Below are 19,255 nucleotides of genomic sequence, written 5' to 3'. Positions count from 1 at the left end.
ATACTTCTGGTCGCAATTTCACCACCTCTCTGATTTTTTTGGTGAATTGTAATATGTTTTCCGAGTGATGTACTTCATCAAAACACGCAATATCTTAACCCGGATTCTATGACGCAGTCATACGACAGGAAGTTGTAACAAAGTCAGTGAACCGTAAATCGGTGCGATAAAGATCCAAATAAGGGGATTTTAAAATCGACACGTTTTCATCGAATTTGTTAGTGTTATACATTTTCTTTTAAGGAAAATATAAATATTTGAATAAATTGTAACGTGATTTTGATTTTTGTGATGTTTCTCAATTTGTTTGTTTGTCTTTTTGTTGGCAGATTCTTATACGTGTCTTTTTCTCTGCGGGTAGAAGATAACTCCAATATCAACTGACATCACGCTATGTCTGTGACGAAAACGCTGGGGAATTTTGAGTCCTTGTAAACGGAAATTCTCATGAGAAACCGGCCTTGATTTTAAAAATCTAGAGTGAACATTCCTTCTCTTACTCGTCGCAAGCTGCTTTCATCTAAGACAAGCATCCTTAGGTTAAAAGCTTGTATTAATTAATGCCTTGAGGTCCTTAAAGATTTAAAACAATAACACATATATCATATTGTAATAATGTCGTTCAGAAGCGGAATTGTTGTCAACAAACGCATTTTGTACGGCCCTGCGTTTCTGATCTCGCCGATAGAGTGCGTTAAGCAATACACATTGAAATAAAGAATTGAAGATAACAACATTCTTCCGCCCTAATCTTCTGAGAGACAAGTTTCTATCAAGAAACGATGAATATAGAAGCAACTCGTACGTTTAATCTGGTTTCTGCAATCGACGTTTGTAATTGCCTAAATTAAGTGCAGTAACTCGATTTACCAGCGGAGAAGAGGGCAGTATGAAATACCGGGGAGTCCAAGCTAGCTAGTAGAAAACGGAAACATATTTACGCATTTCAAGTACAAGGAGCGAGTTCGCGAAGTTTTCCTCTTCATCTATTAACTAAGCCTTCAGCGGAACAACTCCTTCTTGTCACGACATGAGCGACAGAAGCGATTCAGTTTCCTTTGAAAGACATTGATAGTCTTAGCCGACGAGACAATGACATGAGACCCTTTTAGCCCTAACACTTACCGATAACTTCTTTACCTTCGTGATTTCTGGTGCAAAGGCGACGTGTAAACGTCGCGACCGTTGACGAACCCTAATAGGTTTAGAAGACTGCATCAAGGTGTTACTTCCTCGTCAAACGAAGAGAGGAAACTGTTTACTACCTCGCCAGTGATTTTGCCAAATATTTTCCGTGTAGGCGTGCTTTTCATTAATATGTTAATCATTTCATTTTTCCGTGGTACCGTGTTTCAGGAGAGCAGGTTACAATCTCGTTCGTTCTCGGTCAAGAGTTCTCACACCTCTGAACAAATTTCTCGAAAATCTCTTTCTTGTAACGTGGGTGGATGAATTTCAAATGTATTTGATCTATGAAACCCAATTCCACCTGGTTCAGACTGAATTGCTTTGATTAATTCGCCTCTACTTCCAGCCATTTCCTTGTTGATCAAAAGTTATTTTCTCATAATTGTTTAATATTCAGAGAGCTACCATTATAACATTGACTGACAGACACATCATCATGTTATTGTCTCGTCGGCTGATAAGCCAAATTTAACTCCAGACGGTTGCGCACTCTGATTGCCGTCAAACAATAAGTGTCATTTACATCCTGTCGCGGTCGAGCAAACTTTGTAGGTGGCAGCGAGGAAGCTTGAATTCCTTCGAAAGTTGAAAAGTGTTTACGGGCGTGTGCGACTCTTGTCACTCCTCCGCGATGAATTCGCTTCTAGGCGGTAACTGACGAGATTCAGAAAGAATCGAGACCGCGGTCTTGCCTAAGAATCTCCACAGATGGCAGCAGTTACATTCACAGCCGATGGCTCTCTGAATGATAACAAATTCAGAAAATACATTCCTAGACGCGAGTTATATATTAAACGCATTACAAAGAAACAGAGACCATCTAATACACGAACATTTTTTCGTGTCATCCACCTAGCGTAAATACGGGACTTGTAAAAGAAGAAGCCCTCCGCTTGCTAAGAACGAATTCGTCATGCTCCAAGTTTAATAAAAAAACGCACAGAGTTTCATAATACGCTTAAAATAGAGGATACTTATATGAAGGTTTTGAGAAACGTATCTACGGAGTCATTTTCTGCGGGAGAGAAAGTAAACTTAAAGCAACAGACGCACATAGAAGAAAATTTATATTGCCTATTTTAACAGTCTCATCCAGCTTTGCCAAACCTCAAGAACATACAGATGGGGAAATGACACCTTAAAACTAACCCTTATTACCACATCATAAAGGAAAATCATGAAAAGATATTCTCGAAACCACTAAAATTTAGACGCCTGTAGCTTCAACCACTGTAACACAAGACTTGCGCGTGCTGGATTTTCACGTTTCAAGTCACGTTTCAAAATGTTTGTTAGGTAATCGTGCATCTATTGCAATATTTCCTCATACAGTTCGTGGACCCCGTCCTAAAACGGCTCTGGTTTTGTTTAGATACACTGAACCACGGCTAGCTTGCCTGAGGTCAAACGTAACGCGTGACAAAATTAATGTAATCAACAAACCATGACGCGACGGAAAGAAAGTTTCGCTAGTTGATAAATTGGGTGATATGGAGTTAAAACGCTTTCAAACGAGAAAGAGGAAGAAAACAGAAACCTTCAAAACATTGGTATAGTAGACAGATTGAGATGCGACGCACGAAAAGTTTGGCTAACTGACATGATTAGAGCAAAGAAAGGAAAAACAATTTTCCTTTGAGAATATAATTAATTTGCCACAGTCGTGAGCTTGAACCTCTTATATTCGCTGGCTAGGTTCCAAATTATATTCTATCACTTTTTCTTAATGAGTTCCCAAGATGTGTTCCCAAAAAGCGTTTCCCGAGTCGAGTTCTGATGGGCTTGAAAATTGCATGTGAGTGTTAAAAAGATAGAGGGGTGATTGCAGTGCTAACTACAGGTTTCAAACAAAGTGTGTAAGAGCCACAGTGTTTTGGATTTTTTTGTGTTTTGGCCTAAAAATTGCATGTGAGTGTTAAAAAGATAGAGGGGTGATTGCAGTGCTAACTACAGGTTACAAACAAAGTGTGTAAGAGCCACAGTGTTTTGGATTTTTTTGTGTTTTGGCCTAAAAATTGCATGTGAGAGTTCCGAAGATAGAGAGGTGATTGCAGTGCTAACTACAGATTGCAAACACTGTATATTAGAGCCAAAGTGTTTTGAATTTTTAAAACTGGCCGTTTAATTTAGGGAATGAAGCTGGTAAGTTTATAAATAAACTGTAGTACCAGGTCCGTGGGAGTACTACAAGAAAATTTGGCTTTATCCGAGACTGAACGGTTGGCCAGTTTACATCAGTGATGTAAATTGGCCAACGTTAAGAGTTTCTAAAGCTGATATTTCGAGGTTTGACCCACCGTCAGAGCCACACAACCCACAACTTCAATGTTCCCTCTCACGAAGGGCTAACGTTCAAAACTTTAGCTATAGAAACTCTTTACGGTGGCAAATTTACATTATCAACGTGGTTGATCAAACCAAATCATAATTTAGGGAATAGAAGTCTATCTAACGTGGCTGTTGAGCTTTGTTAGGCACAATAAACATTGTTTTGGTTGTGTGAATATTTATTCAATTTGCAGAATATTTTACAATGACTAGATAAGTGCACTCACGTGTAAACTAAGTGCACATGCACGGATTTAGCTGGGAATGAATTTGCTGTTGTTATTTTGCTTTCGTATAAGAAAATGCAGTGATAAAGAAAGAATTTTCACGGGAACATTGTGTCCTCAGACTCCTTTGCTTCAGGTCTTCATTGCGTCCATCACATAAACAAATTTACCATCAAGTCGTGTATTTTCAACCCGTGCAATGTTCCTGTTGTTTAAGGTGAAAAAAAAGTGCAGTCAAAAACTTTTAAATTAGAGTGTAAATGTAATCAACTTGATTGATAAGGATAATCCCTTCTCTCTCTCTCTCACTTTGCAATGGGGGTTATTATTACTCCACCTTTTAGAGTGTTAAGAAGAATTATCACATGAAACAACTGCTTGATAGCTTTCATCTGGACTGCCTCACACTAAGATTTCATCTTCAAGGGTAAAAGTTAACCGTGATGACAAACTGTATTGCTTTGAAAATAAAAATAGCTTCGAGGCCAATGAGAACTCGAAGTAAAACGCAAAAAACTGCCTAAAGTGCGGGAAAACGCCGGTGAGTGAATCGTGAGCGGGTTTGGTTTTGCATCTAATTGGTTGAGGGAATGACGCCAGTTTTCATGACCCATCACAGAGCATAGTTAGGAAAATCCAAAGCAATCCCGGATCACTTTCGACACTCAATTCAAAACTGCTTTAAACCTTTAACTCCCATGAATGACTAAGAGAAAATTTCTCCTTACAATATCAATACAAAATCAAGCATAGAAGTGATGAAAATAAAGTAGAAAAACCAATTAATGGATTATTAGATGATCCAATACCAAATTCTCCAAATTGACATCATAATTGTGTGGCAAACAGTAAGGAGAATTACTAATGAGATCCTGGGAGTTAAAGGGTTAACGTGTTATTACGCTCACATGAATTACTTTCGTATAAATGGCGACTGTAAAGTACTGTTTTCCGCTATACTTCTCCTTACCTGGATCTAGAAGATTGATCGCGTAGCACATAGCATGCAGTGATACCAATTAGGATGGAAAGTGCGAGAGCCACTGCGAAAACTATCATCGCAACAACTGGAAAAAATATATAACAAAAATACAAAAAGTCAATAAGGTGTAGCTTGAATTGTATTTCGTGGGATTTTCGGGTTATGTTGGTGTTCCATCTCAAATTCGACTTAAACACGAACCACAGACGAAAACAATTGAAGAACTGTAGGAAAAACGTAGACGACATTCTGTTCTGAAATTACTGTATAGATAAGTATTATTTTTTCACGTGGACCTGCTTTTTTATATAAAAACTGTTTTCACAAAATATGCCTTCTATTCTCTGAAAAGCCGGTACTCCGCGGAACTCTTGGTAGGGATGTGCCACCAATTTAAATTCAAATCCTGACCCTATTTCAGACCACAGCATGCTATTTCCAACACCCCTTTGAATTCCTTCGCCTTTTCCCGATTTGGTATCACAGAGCAGTACATATCCACAAAGCTTACGAAAGGGAATTACCTGTGCCCCGCCCATCCCAAGCCTCTATAGTTAACTTACAGTATTCATTGCTGCCATGCTCCTCTTCGTCTCCTGGTCCACCAGCGCCGGTATTAGCGTTAACAAAACCCACATCTGTAGGTTAAGGAGATACAAAGTCATTTATTTGAGTAATTTGTAATGGATCTATAGTATTTTCCTCAATGATCAGCTGATACTCAATGTTTGTTCTGCAAATACATGGAAGCCATGGGTAAATTAAGAAAGCCACAAGAACAACATAGCGTTCTTATTTAGGGCCACCAGGAAAAAAGTCCCATGTTGCTAAAACCCATTCCAGTTTCTGCACCCATAGGCGAATAGGGAATGACGATTGGTTGTTAGTTCATATCAGACTAAAGCCCCACCTTTTCCTAAGGTTTCTTGGAAAGTTCCTAGAGCACATTTGTTCTCTTACCTCAAGGGAGGATCTGAGAGTAAGTTGACAATAACTCGACTTTTTGCAACAGAATAACTCCAACCAAGGTTCAATCCTTAAACTCGAAGCTTTTGACAAAGACTTCACCTCGATCACTAAGCATCGTGTCTCTGTCCCCCCGATAAGAGGTATTGCATACTTCTCGTATCAGAAAGAGAGGGAAAACCAATGCCCGCTGGTTTACCTGATTGGCAAGCTTTCATATTACATGATCGCCCTTCATAGATATTTCTGCTCTCGCAGTTTTTCCCTCCATGAGCGGGAGGGGGATTGGTGCAGTTTCGATAACGTAATTGAAGTCCAGTCCCACACGATGCACTACATGTGGTCCAAGCAGACCATTTTGAAAAACCGCCATCAACTGTTAAAGCAAAACCAAACAATACAAATAAATATTGGAAGGATTTTTTACTTTTTACACTCTACATCATGCATCGGCTCCAGTTTTATTGAAATAACTTTTAAAATATAATAATATACCTTCAGTCTGGAAGTATATTAATGAATGCATAAGCATAACGGATGCTGTGTCTAAGGCATGGATGTTCTACCTGAGGTGTAAATGTTGTTTTTGAGGTAAGGATGCTATGACTGAAGTATGGATGTTTTTTTATCACTGTTATTGATATCATTATTATTATTATTGTTATTATTATTATTATTGTTATTATTATTATTAGTATAACTACTTCATTTTTGCGACGTTTACCCTCTTGAATCACTTACACCATTCACATTTAACACTACTTAAAATGCGAACGTTAAATACAGAATTAATAATATTATTTTCACTTACTTTTTCAGATATTAATTTTACATGAAAGGTGTGGATTTTATTCCAAAAGTACGATTTGATTCCCAAGGTATGGATCTTATCCCTAACGTAATTATAGTTTACTAAAGTTACAGATGGCATAACATGAGCTTTAAATGCATGCCCCAGATGAAGACATTTTCGAAATGTAGCCAAGAAAGGGTAATGTCCAATTTAGATGATCTGACATTTTGATTGGTACCGAGATTTCTGATAAAATTTAAGTGTTGTCCATGAAAACGCTTTCCAAACTATTTTGTGTTTTCTAAAATAGCAATTGCCGTGATAAATGGACTTATGAAAAATATGGTTTTTTTTTTTCAGTTTTATTTGCCATGGAATTATGTCCAGGGCTGCAGAAATTCTGCATAGTATGGCTTCCAATGATGCAGAAAATCTGCAAGGTTTGACGTCCAATGCTGTAGAAATTCTGCACGCCTTGACGTCCAATGTTGCAGAAATTCTGCAAGGTTTGACGTACAATGCAGCAGAAATTCTGCACACTTTGACGTCTAGTGCTGCAGCAATTCTGCATGGTATGGCGTCCAATGCTGCAGAAGTTCTGCAAGGTACGAAGTCCACGAGAAAATGGTCATAGCCTGCCGGAACGAAGAAAAAAATATATTCGTTTCCCGAGAATGGTGGAAAAAAAAGCCAATTTCAAATTGAAAAGGTGCGTTCCAATTTGCTTCAGTATACCCACGGTTCTTTAAAAGCTTCAGAAAAGCTAAATTTAGTAAGACGTTATCTGCTCAAAAGGTCTCCTAACTTTAAATCTCTTTAATAGATCGGGCCTCTGTTAATAGCCTTAAGTTTCCAACCGTGGATTTATTTACTCTAGTTTATCTTGTCATGCAAAAAACATTAGCACACACAGCATTGTTACTTCAACTTATCGTAGAGTTGAGCTTTTGTCTGTTTTTGACTCTGAGTGAAGTTAATTTGTATTCCTCGCACAAAAACATTTCAACCGATGATAGCGAGTAAACTAGATGTCGCAGAAATTCTGCGACCACTCACACACTGGATGTCGCAGACATTCTGCGACAACTCAGTGTATGAATGCTTGCAGAATTTCTGCGACTTCCAGTCTATGAGTGGTCGCAGAGTTTCTGCGACATCCTATGTATGAGTGCTGCAGAATTTCTGTGATACCCAGGGCATGAGTGATTGCAAAGTTTCTGTGACATCCAGAGTAGATATGGTCGCAGAATTTCTGCGACATCCAGTGTATGAGGGGTTGCAGAATTTCTGCGACATCCAGTGTACGAGTGTTTGCAGAATTACTGCGACATTCAGTGTATGAGTTGTCGCAGAATTTCTGAGACACTCAGTGTATGACTAACTCTCCACAAATTAGACGGATTAACTCTGCATCATTTCATGTCCTATTAGAAACACATAGTTTCTTACGGACTAGCTAAATCTTGCAGAGGAAAAAAAGAATTGAATTCATTTTAAATTTTGTCCGCAAAATTTGGTAAATTTTAAGTTATCACCAAAACATGCTGAGAAAAAACATTCATAAATCCAAAAATGTGCTATTTTGGAAAACACAAAATAGTTTGGAAAGCATTCAACACATCTAAAGAATGTGAGAGCAAATTATGTAATTGGAATTATTAGAAGACACCGGTAAAAAATTTTGTCAGGTGATAAAAATCATGAAAGGCTATCAAATAAAGGCTTACCCGCTGACCCACTCTTAGGTTAGATCAGTTCTGATGATTAACTTATTTACCTTTTGAAAAGCATTCTGTTGTCGAACAGTTTCGCACATCTGTGAAATTTTTGCCTTCGCAACTTTTTCCTCCATGTGCTGGAGGGGGACTTGTACAGTTTCGATGACGTAATTGGAATCCATTCCCACACGAAACACTACAAGTTGTCCAGTCGGACCATTCTGAAAAACCGCCATCAACTGTCAAAAAGAAACAATACATTCTCGTGAATATTAATGATATGACGGGCACTGTGGAATAAAAATGAAAATTTCCTCTTAAGTAGGAACATATATAGATTTAGCCAAGCCTAAAAGCGGAGCTCTTGGTAGTTTATTTTCCAGCCCCTCATTATGCTGAATGAAAACTGTAATAAAACTCTTCAGCACAGGCTGTAGAAGAGTTTCTTCAAGGGGACAGGAGACCAGACGAGGTCTGGAACCTGGAGACGATTTTCTCACAACTTGCAAGGCGATCAACACGCATGCTAGTAAGCGGTATCTTCAAACAGCTTGGGACCTTCGTCGTTGTTCCAAATGTTTGGAGCAAATTTTCTAAGATGGGGAATGTTCTCTTCTTCAGATGAAGTGTATGATGTCAGCATCAGTTGAAATTATAATCTATTGAGCGTGACTTATAATTTCAGTTTGGGAAAATGGGCCAAAATTGAAAGAAACGACGGCAAACTACTTTGCGTTATGACATCACTAGTCGATTGGAGTGTATACACGTGAGCACAGTGAGTCAGCAAAACAATACGCCAGAATCGTATGGGCCTCTATTATATCTTCTAGTGGTGTTGTCATGTATGACTGCTTACCCCACCGTTTTTCCCCAGCGTTTCAATCTCCTCTGTTTAGCGTAGAAAATTAAAAAGAAAGGTAACTTTCAACTCGTGTTTGAGCCCGTATTTTTTTTACTTTTTCGCTTTCGGCTATTTTTGATTCGTGATTGTCCTCTGGCTGGAAATACACGACGTCTTTTTCTTATATTTACTCTTAATTAATTAGGTAACTTCTGGTGTACCTGCATATAAAGTGGATGTCCTCAAGAAAACTTGAGATAATACCTGGATTTCATTTCCACGTCACAGAAATCAACTCCAAACATCAATCAAGTTTCTCTCTAGTTTAAAAGTTGAGTTGATGTTGTTATTGGCTATATTAAATAGGTTGAAAAGTTTTACATGGTATTTTCTCATGTTACCCATCAGTTGAATTTACTGGAAGATGGAGTTGTTAACATGAAACGCAACAATAAATTTTATTGGTATGTAAAAAGTTTTCATTTGACTATCTACTGGCAAGTCTTTGTATTATGTTTCAACCCAACCATTTTCCACAACTTGTAAAAAACATTACAAAATAATTAATCAGGAGATGGAAAATTTGTGGCATATACACCACATTTGAAATGCCATGTCCATAAAAAGCGAACAGAATTGAGGAGGGTGTATTTGGGAATAGGCTGTCTTGTCTGTATCATTAATTAACTAATTGCTCCCGTTGGCAATGTTTTGAGCAAAGGAACAGAGGATTTTAGCTGGCAATGACTTTTTTCAAACCTAGAAACTATCATTGTGAAAGTCATACTTGTGCCTGGTAACGCATTCTTATTCTCATAAACTAGTTTTAAGAAGGACACAATATTTTATTAGATAAATTTGACGCATAGACTGTGTACAAAACTTTAATTTGACATAGATTTTATAGCCAATAACAATCCCTGAACATAGTAGAATGTTAGGAGGAACAGAGGGAAAAAATGTGCCACACATCTGCAAGATTTCATGTAACTATTTTAATTACATGAATATTAACTTATACTAAGAGATCTAAGAACATTCAAAAGAGAAGAAAATTTTATTGAAAAAGTAGAATTGAGCATAGGCCGAATAAACAAGATTCTTAGAAAAAGAGATGTGTACTAATGAAAAAGCTAACCAAACTTTTTTACAACACCTGCCTTTACCTTTAGGGCAAGTAGTAAAGTCATTTGAACTAGTCGTAGTACTGGGTTTATACATAAAAAGTAAGATATGGTCTGCACAACTCTCTTATTTTAATTTTTTAACCTATTAAGCTAAGAAATACATGCAGATTTCCTCTAAAGCTGTACTTCAAGCCTGCAATGACTACAGAATTTAGATGCACACCTCTAAAGGAGAACAAATGAATTTCAAGTTTCTATTTATTCAGTTTACATGTTGGTTAGTGAGGTAAAATTCAGTCAAACATTTTATACAACGACAGGTTCACGAAGTTTTCACAACTAATTTTTAGGGTTAGTCTACCTGGAACAATTGCCTTCAATTACAAATTTTACCAGGTTTTTACTGATGATGCCCAAAAGAACTATCTGCGGTAAGAGGGCAGGCCTTCCTTTCTTCATTTAGAGAAATACTGAGGTTATCATCTTTCCACAAACTCAGTGAAAATTAAGATTGAATGAGACTATTAGTGACTATGTTATTTGGATAAATATCCAAAGGAGGATAAAAAGTAAGATATGGTCTGCACAACTCTCTTGTTTTAATTTTTTAACCTTTTAAGCTAAGGCAATTATATTCTTGCTTTGTGCATTATATGGATGCTAATTAATTTAACTTTCATGCGTCAAAATACAAAAAATGTTCTCTTCATTCATGTGCCCTAAACATTACAGGGGAGGAGGCAGGTCATACTAAAAACATGAATTAAAACAGGAGGGCCCCCATTTAATTTCAGAACTAATTAAAGGAAGATCCTTGCTTTTCCAGATTTCCACCCTTTAAAACTCACATATCTTGTGACCATTTCCAGATATCAGTGTTTAGTTTCGGTACCAACATTGGTAAGAAACACCATTTAATGCAATCTGAATAATAATATTACATGTTACAATGTGGTAACTTATACAGCAAAATTATATAATAACACAATTCCAAACAAAGGAAGTCAGGTCATTGACTCACCTGCTTCTACTTTTGAGGGCTTAAGGTACAGAGAAATAGATATGGCAAACAGTTACAATTAACACAAAGTTGAAAGTTTGAAAGCTAAAAGATATAAATTACAATCATCAGACCCTATGCATCCTTGCAAAAAAAAAGGTCAGTTACCACCATAACTTCTCCCGAACGTTCATGCTTACAGGACATCATTAATCTTTGTTACTACAAGGTACTGTATTTAAAATATATCTACTGACACAAATGCATTTTTCTTAAGTTATTCTCATAGCATATGACTGTATAGGCCATGTGGAAAGTTCCTGCATGGGGACTGACATTTCAATTGCCCCAGCAAACTTAAATCATCAAAATTGCAAGCCGAGGTGTATTTACCAAGTGCTCAAGTTCCAAATTAATCATCTGATTATTACAGTGGAATTCACTCCTTTTTGAGGCTATCTTCAGCTTGATCATCCTGTTTCATGTAAAAACATTAAATGTTATTAAAATAATTACCCAAATGAAAAGTTATAATTTTTCCAATAACCTGCTTCCTTCAATCCTTTAACTCCCATGTGCGACCAAAACAGAATTTCTCCTTACAATATCAATAGAATATCAAGCAGGCAAGTGATAAGAATAAATAAAAATATTAATTAGGGAATTATTAGTTGATCCAATACCAAATTCTCAAAACTAACATCACCAGAACTATATGGCAGACAGTAAGGAGAATTACCAATGAGATCTTGGGAGTTAAAGGATTAATTGTGCTCCAGAAATAGTAAATGGTATTGAAGAGAAAGGAAAAAAGTTCTTGAAACATTGCATTTATGTTAAATGCTATGTTGAATAAAACTTTGTTATGAATGTTAACCCTTTAACTCCCATGAGTGACTAAGAGAGAGAATTTTTCCCTACAATATCAATACAATATCAACCAGATAAGTGAAGAGAATAAAGGCAATATTAATTTGGGGATAATTAGTTGATCCGATACTAGATTCTCTGAACTAACATTGTAAGAATTATATGGTTGACAGTAAGGAGAATTACAAATTTGATCTGGGAGTTAAAGGGTTAATTGGGATGGCAAACAAAACATCTGTAAACTATAATAACAATTCCCTTTCCATGCACACAAACCATAATGAAGCATGATATGAATTAATTCACCTAGTTTGAATGTAGAATCCAAAATCTAATTAACTTATTACGAAATAGGAAAAAGCTCAGTGTGTTTTTTCCTGCTTCTGTCGTTCTAAATATCACAAATCAATCACACCACCACTTCACTGTGATTTTTTTCATAGTTTACCTCGTTTTACTGTCTTCTGTTCATTTGTTTGTTTGCTCTCCCAACAACATTAACTACTGTTGCCATCAAATACAAGGAGCATATAAAATGTTTACAGTTATTATCATTTTAATCCCTGAGAGTGACTAGCATTTAATTTCTCTTTTAAATATCATCCCTGAATCAAGCTTTAAGGTCATGTGAATAAGGGAAACAATAATCAGCTGAAGAACCTTGTGATTGTTAAAAAAATTCTCTTTGCCAGCACGTTAGGAAATGTATAAAGGACAGTATGGAAAATAAGTATACTGGTGTTAAGGTGTAAAGGGTTAAAGACATCATATAATCAGTTTTACATATGTAGAGTATTGCTTGAATATATAATTATGGCAAGTGCAAGTGCCTAATAAACATCATTCTAGGGTCTTCTCCTCTTGGAGGGTGCCTTGTGTACATAAATATTGAATTTCAGTGCCTTTATTAGCTTTTTTGGCTACAACGATCAACAAAGAACAACAGCCACACCAAGGAATATTTTTAAAGGCATATCTACATTGGTAGATACACACAACTGACATGTTTGAGTGAAGCATGTCAAGCATTAAGGTATGATCATCAATTTGCTTTTCATTACTTGCAAACAACTTATTTCTATTAGCTTTGAAAACTTCTATATCCTCGGTAAAAGCTAGGTTTTTTTCGTTTGTCTTACGATGTAGTCACGTGTAATGTAGATCGCAACGTTTCAACTGCATGTTGCTAGACTAGCAGTATGCGGTCGAAATGTCACGATCTACATCACACGTAACTACATCGTGAGAAAAACGAAAAAAATTAGCTTTTATTGTTATTCACCACAATGAATAACCACAACCTTTTTTAAGAAATTCTGTATACTCGCTTTCAAAGAAAAGCATTTCCCATGAACATTTAAATATTACAGACATACCGATAGGTTACCAGCCACAGCTTTTTCCATTGTTTCATATCATCACATTCTCATCATATATTTTTTTGGTTACATTTGAAAGGATAAGAAAATTTAAATCATTGTAATGTAATGAAATCCCCCATTTTAACCCTTTTAGTCCCACTAGTGACCAAGACAGAATTTTTCCTTACACTTTCAGTACGATATCAAGCAGATAAGTAATGAGAATATAGAAAAATATCAATTAATGAATTAAGGGTTGATCCAATTCCAAATTCTACAAACTAACATGACATAAATTTTATGGCAGACAGTAAGGAGAATTACTTATAAAATCTTGTGAGTTAAAGGGTTAAGACACATATGGTAATCATATGTACCAGAAAGACAGCAAAGAAATGTGACCTACTCTAGCGAAGTGTTCTTATGTACAATGAAGTTTCAAACTCATTGAAATTATATTGACTTCATGATTCAGATTTTAGTTAAAGAAATGTGTAATATCTCTTTACATGAATGAAAAGAGAATGCCATTTATGAATTTTAAAATAGTACATGCCAAAAACTCAAAGATGGAATTTTCAAAAACTATTAAAATATGGCACATCTATTCACTGAGATTTTAATCATTACCTGGCACTCGGAGATATAAAAGGGGCTTTCTGAAAAAAACCAGGGCAATAAAATTAAAAATTCAAGAGAAGCATATGACATCAATTAGTTTGCTGACGTTCTTACCTGAATTCAATCTGCAAAGAGAGCTCTGCAACACTTCTGTTTTATCTTCTAACACTTGAATTAAAACATAAAATTTAATTATTTGCAGGTAGGTTAAGGTGGAGATTAAAGGAATGGATATATGTTACACAAAAAGAAACCCCATACAATAAAAATAAAGCAGAAGCGTATAAGCTACACGTCTGTGCTTCTGAATACAGCTTTAATAGGTGTTTTCTAAGCAGTTATCAACATATGTAAACCGGGTGCAATATACGGTCGTTAAAGCAATTTTGTACCAACCTTCTTTCTTGAAGGGTGCCTTGCGTATCAAATATATCAAGTTCAGTACCTCCAGTATCATAAGCCAGGCTTTTGGGGCTACAAACTAATAAAATAATCAACGAGTTATGGCAGGCCAGTTTATCGAGAGTCAATTAAGTATAGTTTCCTAAAATCGTATGGAAAGTTTAAATTGTGCTTCACTTTTGCTGCATATACGGATTTATCGTTCTTAATTTCTGATTAAATTCCGAGAATGTTACTCAATTAATTCAAAAGAAAATATCCAAGCAGGTTATAGAAATGGTTCTCAAATTGTAAACTGACGATGTGTTAACAAAACCTCCCTAAATTATGGTACAGATACGAATCTATCGTTCATAATCACTTATGAAATTCCGAGATTGTACCTCAATTAATTCAACAGAAAATATCCAGGAAGGTAACAGAAACGGACTCTTAAAAACGGCTCTTGAATTCAAAAAATGGAAACAACAATAATTTACGCTAACCATGTGCTTACCAGCGTGCTTGTGAGCTCAAATTGCCAGGAACCCGTTAAATTACACGATCACAGCTCGGACGCTTCTTGCAAAATATGATGACTATCAACTTCAGAGATTTATTCTTCAGTTTCCAGCATTAGGAAAAAATTATCGTATCGCAAGCATGTTCATCATAACTCGAGCAGTAAGTACGCCACGAGAAAGTGGCTCCATTTTTTGTGAGACAAACCATTTCCTGAAGTTCGAACGAATCCAGTAGAAAACATGAAAACATAGCGCTGAAAAGTACCATGACCAAACAATGAACTTCACTTCTCCTGCAGTAGGACTAAATCCATTTTACCTGTGAGTTTGTTTGCACCACACCTTTATAGTCAATAATTTAATTCTCAGATGTTCGGCGGGTTCTCACCGTGACAATATTGTCAAATTAAATTACTGCGTCAGACTTGGTGTACACTTGGACATTGCTGACTCAATCTCATTTTATTTCAATTTAGGTAAAGGTCATTACTTCGGTCGTAGGGCAAACCAACACTTTTTCGACATAGCGTGCTATTTTTTAATGAATAGAGTAAATCCTGCGATAGTTAACTAAAGAGAGAAAGAGGTTGAAACTTGCGCTCGCCGTTCGCTATCATCTTAAAACTTTCCCGGCAAAACAAAATCCGTAAGATAATTTCTTTTCCCTTAATTAATAACACGACTGTATTAAACATTTCAAACGACAGGAAAAGAAATAACATGAAGAATACGATTACTTTGAAATGTTATTCGAGCGATGAACCGGCGCGAGGGTTTTTAGGCGATGAATGCCGAAGTCATTGTTTTATCGAAACGTGATTTTAATTTTAAACTGAAGCTAGTATCAAACGACGATTGGTAATAAAGGTTCGAATTTTTCTGGGCCTTAGCGTGAGAGAAAACCCAGATAAGACACGACTTACCTCCTTTCTTTCCCGCATCCTTTGTAGTTCGCTTCTCTTTGTTGATGACGTCTTTTCAGTCTGTTTTCAGGAGGGCCTTTGTATTTCTTTCTCGCGTTGCTCTTCGCTAGATAATCGCCTTTTACTTACGTCTTTCTTGTTCTCTTTCGCGTTCCTCTCGCCGTACTCTGCCTATTTTTGTATCCTCTCTAACTTTCTTGTGCGTTTTTGTCGACTTGCTTTACGCCTTTTACTTCTTGCTTTTTTCGGTCGCTCTGTCTCTTTCCTTTCAGCCTATTCTCACTCAAAACCCTCTCTTCACGAACTTAAATTATAACAATTTCCTCCCGTCGAAAAAGCTTCAGCTGTACCGGTATTGCGAGTTCATTAGAAATTGCAAAATACCGAGAAGAACAGTTCAACTTCAACCTCACTAATTTGATTTCCCGCTTAAAACGCGGGTTGCAAATTATTTGCTCACGCGGCTTCACATCTATTAGCCCACGTGAAGCCCTCGTGGAATTCCTAACCGTATGCCCACAGTACGCTACACTGAAGCTTGACACTCGAGTATGCGCACTTCATTGTCATCTGCCGGTGTCTCCTGGCGCACACTAATAAGGTATCCAGGTTACGCACGCAATCGCGCCTGCGTACTACCTTCTTCCTCACGCTTCCATTACGTAATGGTCTATTGTAATGGTACAGTAGGCCGCGCATGCTAAAAGTAGCACCTTGTACGGTCGGTCGTACGGTGTCAAGTCCAATTTTTTTTCGGCTTGTTGGGTTACAACTATTTCGTATAATTATGGGGCTACGCTGCGCGCGCTGCGAGCTCCGCTTTTAAATATTACGATATTTTCTTTAGTTAATTATGATGCAAAGAGTAACCACAATAACGAAAACGACAATAATTTTCCCTTAGTTACCTGGCAGTCGGCAAGCTTCCATAACACATGTTTGCCCTTCTGTGAATTTCCCACTTTCACAATCTTGTCCTCCATACGCCGGAGGGGGACTGGTACAGTTTCGATGACGTAATTGGTATCCAGTCCCACACGACACACTACAAGTTGTCCAGTTAGACCATTCAGAAAAACCACCATTAACTGTCAAAACACGACAAAAATTACGATAGCAAATCAAAAATCATCTTTTTAAATGGCTTCTCAGAGATTGAAATCGTTCTCTTAGACAATTCGGTTGCAACCAAAAAAAACCACAATAATACCAACAACTTTATTACCTGGTACATGACAAGGTCCCATCACACATATTCGCCCTTCTGTAAAATTCTTGCTTTCACAACCTTGTCCTTCATGCGCCGGAGGAGGACTGGAACAGTTTCGATGACGTAGTTGGAATCCAGTGCCACACGGCACACTACAGTTTGTCCAGTTGGACCATTCTGAAAAACCTCCATCAACTGTCAAGACGAAAAAAATAAATTCTTGTGAATATCAGTGATATGACAGGGCCTGTGGAAGAATTAAGATTTCCTCTTTTTTCAATGGCGGGACAAAAATGTAAATCTCCTCCTTAGACATTCATGTTGGGCAAAAATTACCACAACAATAACGATAAGTAAAACAACGACATAATTACCTGGTAACTGACAAGGTCCCATCGCGCATGTTCGCCCTTCTGTGAAATTCTTGCTTTCGCAACTTTTTCCTCCATAAGCCGGAGAAGGACTGGTGCAGTTTCGATGACGTAATTGGAATCCAGTTCCACACACAACGCTACAAGTGGTCCAATTGGACCATTCAGAAAAACCGCCATCAACTGTTGAGACAAAACCGCAAACTCTTACGAATATAAATGAATGATTAAGACCACAATCGAACAACAACATTTTTTTCTTTTCTGAAATGCTTATCAAAAGTTGAAATTTTTCCCATGAACTATTATGGTGAAAAAAAATTACCTGGCAAGTTGCAAGCGCCCATCAAACATGTTCGTACATCTGTAAAATTCCTGCTCTCACAACTTTTTCCTCCATGTGCTGGAGGGGGACTGGTACAGTTTCGATAACGTAATTGGAATCCACTCCCACACGAAACACTACAAGTTGTCCAGTCGGACCATTCAGAAAAACCTCCATCAACTGTCAAAACGAAACAATACATTCTCGTGTATATCAATGATATGACAGGGCCTATCGAAGAATTAAGATTTCCTCTTTTTTCAATGGCGGGACAAAAATGTAAATCTCCTCCTTAGACATTCATGTTGGGCAAAAATTACCACAATAATAACGATAAGTAAAACAACAGCACAATTACCTGGTAACTGACAAGGTCCCATCGCGCATGTTCGCCCTTCTGTGAAATTCTTGCTTTCGCAACTTTTTCCTCCATAAGCCGGAGAAGGACTGGTGCAGTTTCGATGACGTAATTGGAATCCAGTTCCACACACAACACCACAAGCGGTCCAATTGGACCATTCAGAAAAACCGCCATCAACTGTTGAGACAAAACCGCAAAACTCTTACGAATATAAATGAATGATTAAGACCACAATCGAACAACAACATTTTTCTTTTCTGAAATGCTTGTCAAAAGTTGAAATTTTTCCCATAGAAAATTATGGTGCCAATAAACCACAACAATATCAAAAATAACGTTGACATAATTACCTGGCAAGTTGCAAGCGCCCATCAAACATGTTCGCACATCTGTAAAATTCCTGCTCTCACAACTTTTTCCTCCATGCGCTGGAAGGGGACTGGTACAGTTTCGATAACGTAATTGGAATCCACTCCCACACGACGCACTACAAGTAGTCCAGTTAGACCATTCTGAAAAACCTCCATCAACTTTCAAAATAAAGCAGAGAACTCTTTTGAATACTACTGCCATGCCTATACCTTATTTCTTGACTACTCAAACCCTAAAAATTACCAGATTCTCGATAATAAACAGCACTATGCAAAAGTAATGCAAACGGCTATAAAAACAGTGGCTTCTATGTGGCGCGAAAGTAAGCGCGCATATTTGGCCTTGAACATTATCTGTTCCGAGATGCGAAGAGTTTCCGAGAGCGAAGCTCGATTCAAACTGTGAGCTTCGAGGAACAGGTAAGCCCAAGAACAAAGATCCCATAATAATTTTGTGCGAAATAGAAGCTATTGCGATTATTATTCTCCAAATATTTTGCAGTTTGTAGTAATAAATGTTTTAGTACAGCTTACCGTTCTTTGCATAGGATGTTCGATTTTAATTGTTCTCTGATACGACTATATAAAAAAAAAACACACAAGTCCCTTCTTCTACAACAACCACAAACCGCTTCCTCATCTTGAATTAGCTTTTAAACGAAGCCTTAACGTAAGTTTTTTGAATTGGGGAATATCACTTGAGGTACATTCTCGGATGTTTTCCAGCTTTAGCTGGGGAATATTCGATTACATAATGCGTTTAG

At 37.2% G+C, this 19,255-nt stretch overlaps 1 protein-coding gene and 1 long non-coding RNA gene across 3 annotated transcripts in view; both read right to left on the bottom strand.

The window, feature by feature from the left end:
* Nucleotides 1-3,674: 3,674 nt before the first annotated feature.
* Nucleotides 3,675-19,255, bottom strand: part of LOC131794568 (coadhesin) — a 28,659-nt gene continuing 13,078 nt past the window's right edge. For both annotated transcript variants that reach the window (XM_066158657.1, XM_059112089.2), the window contains exons 8-18: nucleotides 18,471-18,650; nucleotides 18,118-18,297; nucleotides 17,760-17,939; nucleotides 17,438-17,617; nucleotides 17,079-17,258; nucleotides 16,762-16,941; nucleotides 8,262-8,441; nucleotides 5,891-6,067; nucleotides 5,289-5,363; nucleotides 4,714-4,810; nucleotides 3,675-3,948 (exon numbers count right to left, since the gene is read on the bottom strand). In XM_066158657.1, coding sequence (XP_066014754.1) covers nucleotides 3,876-3,948; nucleotides 4,714-4,810; nucleotides 5,289-5,363; nucleotides 5,891-6,067; nucleotides 8,262-8,441; nucleotides 16,762-16,941; nucleotides 17,079-17,258; nucleotides 17,438-17,617; nucleotides 17,760-17,939; nucleotides 18,118-18,297; nucleotides 18,471-18,650 — 1,682 coding nt within the window. In that variant the 3' untranslated portion in view covers nucleotides 3,675-3,875. The remainder of the gene's footprint in view (nucleotides 3,949-4,713; nucleotides 4,811-5,288; nucleotides 5,364-5,890; nucleotides 6,068-8,261; nucleotides 8,442-16,761; nucleotides 16,942-17,078; nucleotides 17,259-17,437; nucleotides 17,618-17,759; nucleotides 17,940-18,117; nucleotides 18,298-18,470; nucleotides 18,651-19,255) is intronic.
* LOC136277046 (uncharacterized) lies at nucleotides 11,199-14,863 on the bottom strand. The gene is made up of 3 exons (XR_010715754.1): nucleotides 14,422-14,863; nucleotides 14,140-14,193; nucleotides 11,199-11,648 (listed from the first exon to the last, which is right to left on the bottom strand). It is a non-coding gene; the product is annotated as an uncharacterized lncRNA (long non-coding RNA).

This window comes from Pocillopora verrucosa, chromosome 11 (genome assembly GCF_036669915.1).
Source record: "Pocillopora verrucosa isolate sample1 chromosome 11, ASM3666991v2, whole genome shotgun sequence".
Taxonomy (NCBI): domain Eukaryota; kingdom Metazoa; phylum Cnidaria; class Anthozoa; order Scleractinia; family Pocilloporidae; genus Pocillopora; species Pocillopora verrucosa.
The sequence above is the reverse complement of the archived record's forward strand: the minus strand, read 5'-3'. Positions and strand labels throughout refer to the sequence as shown.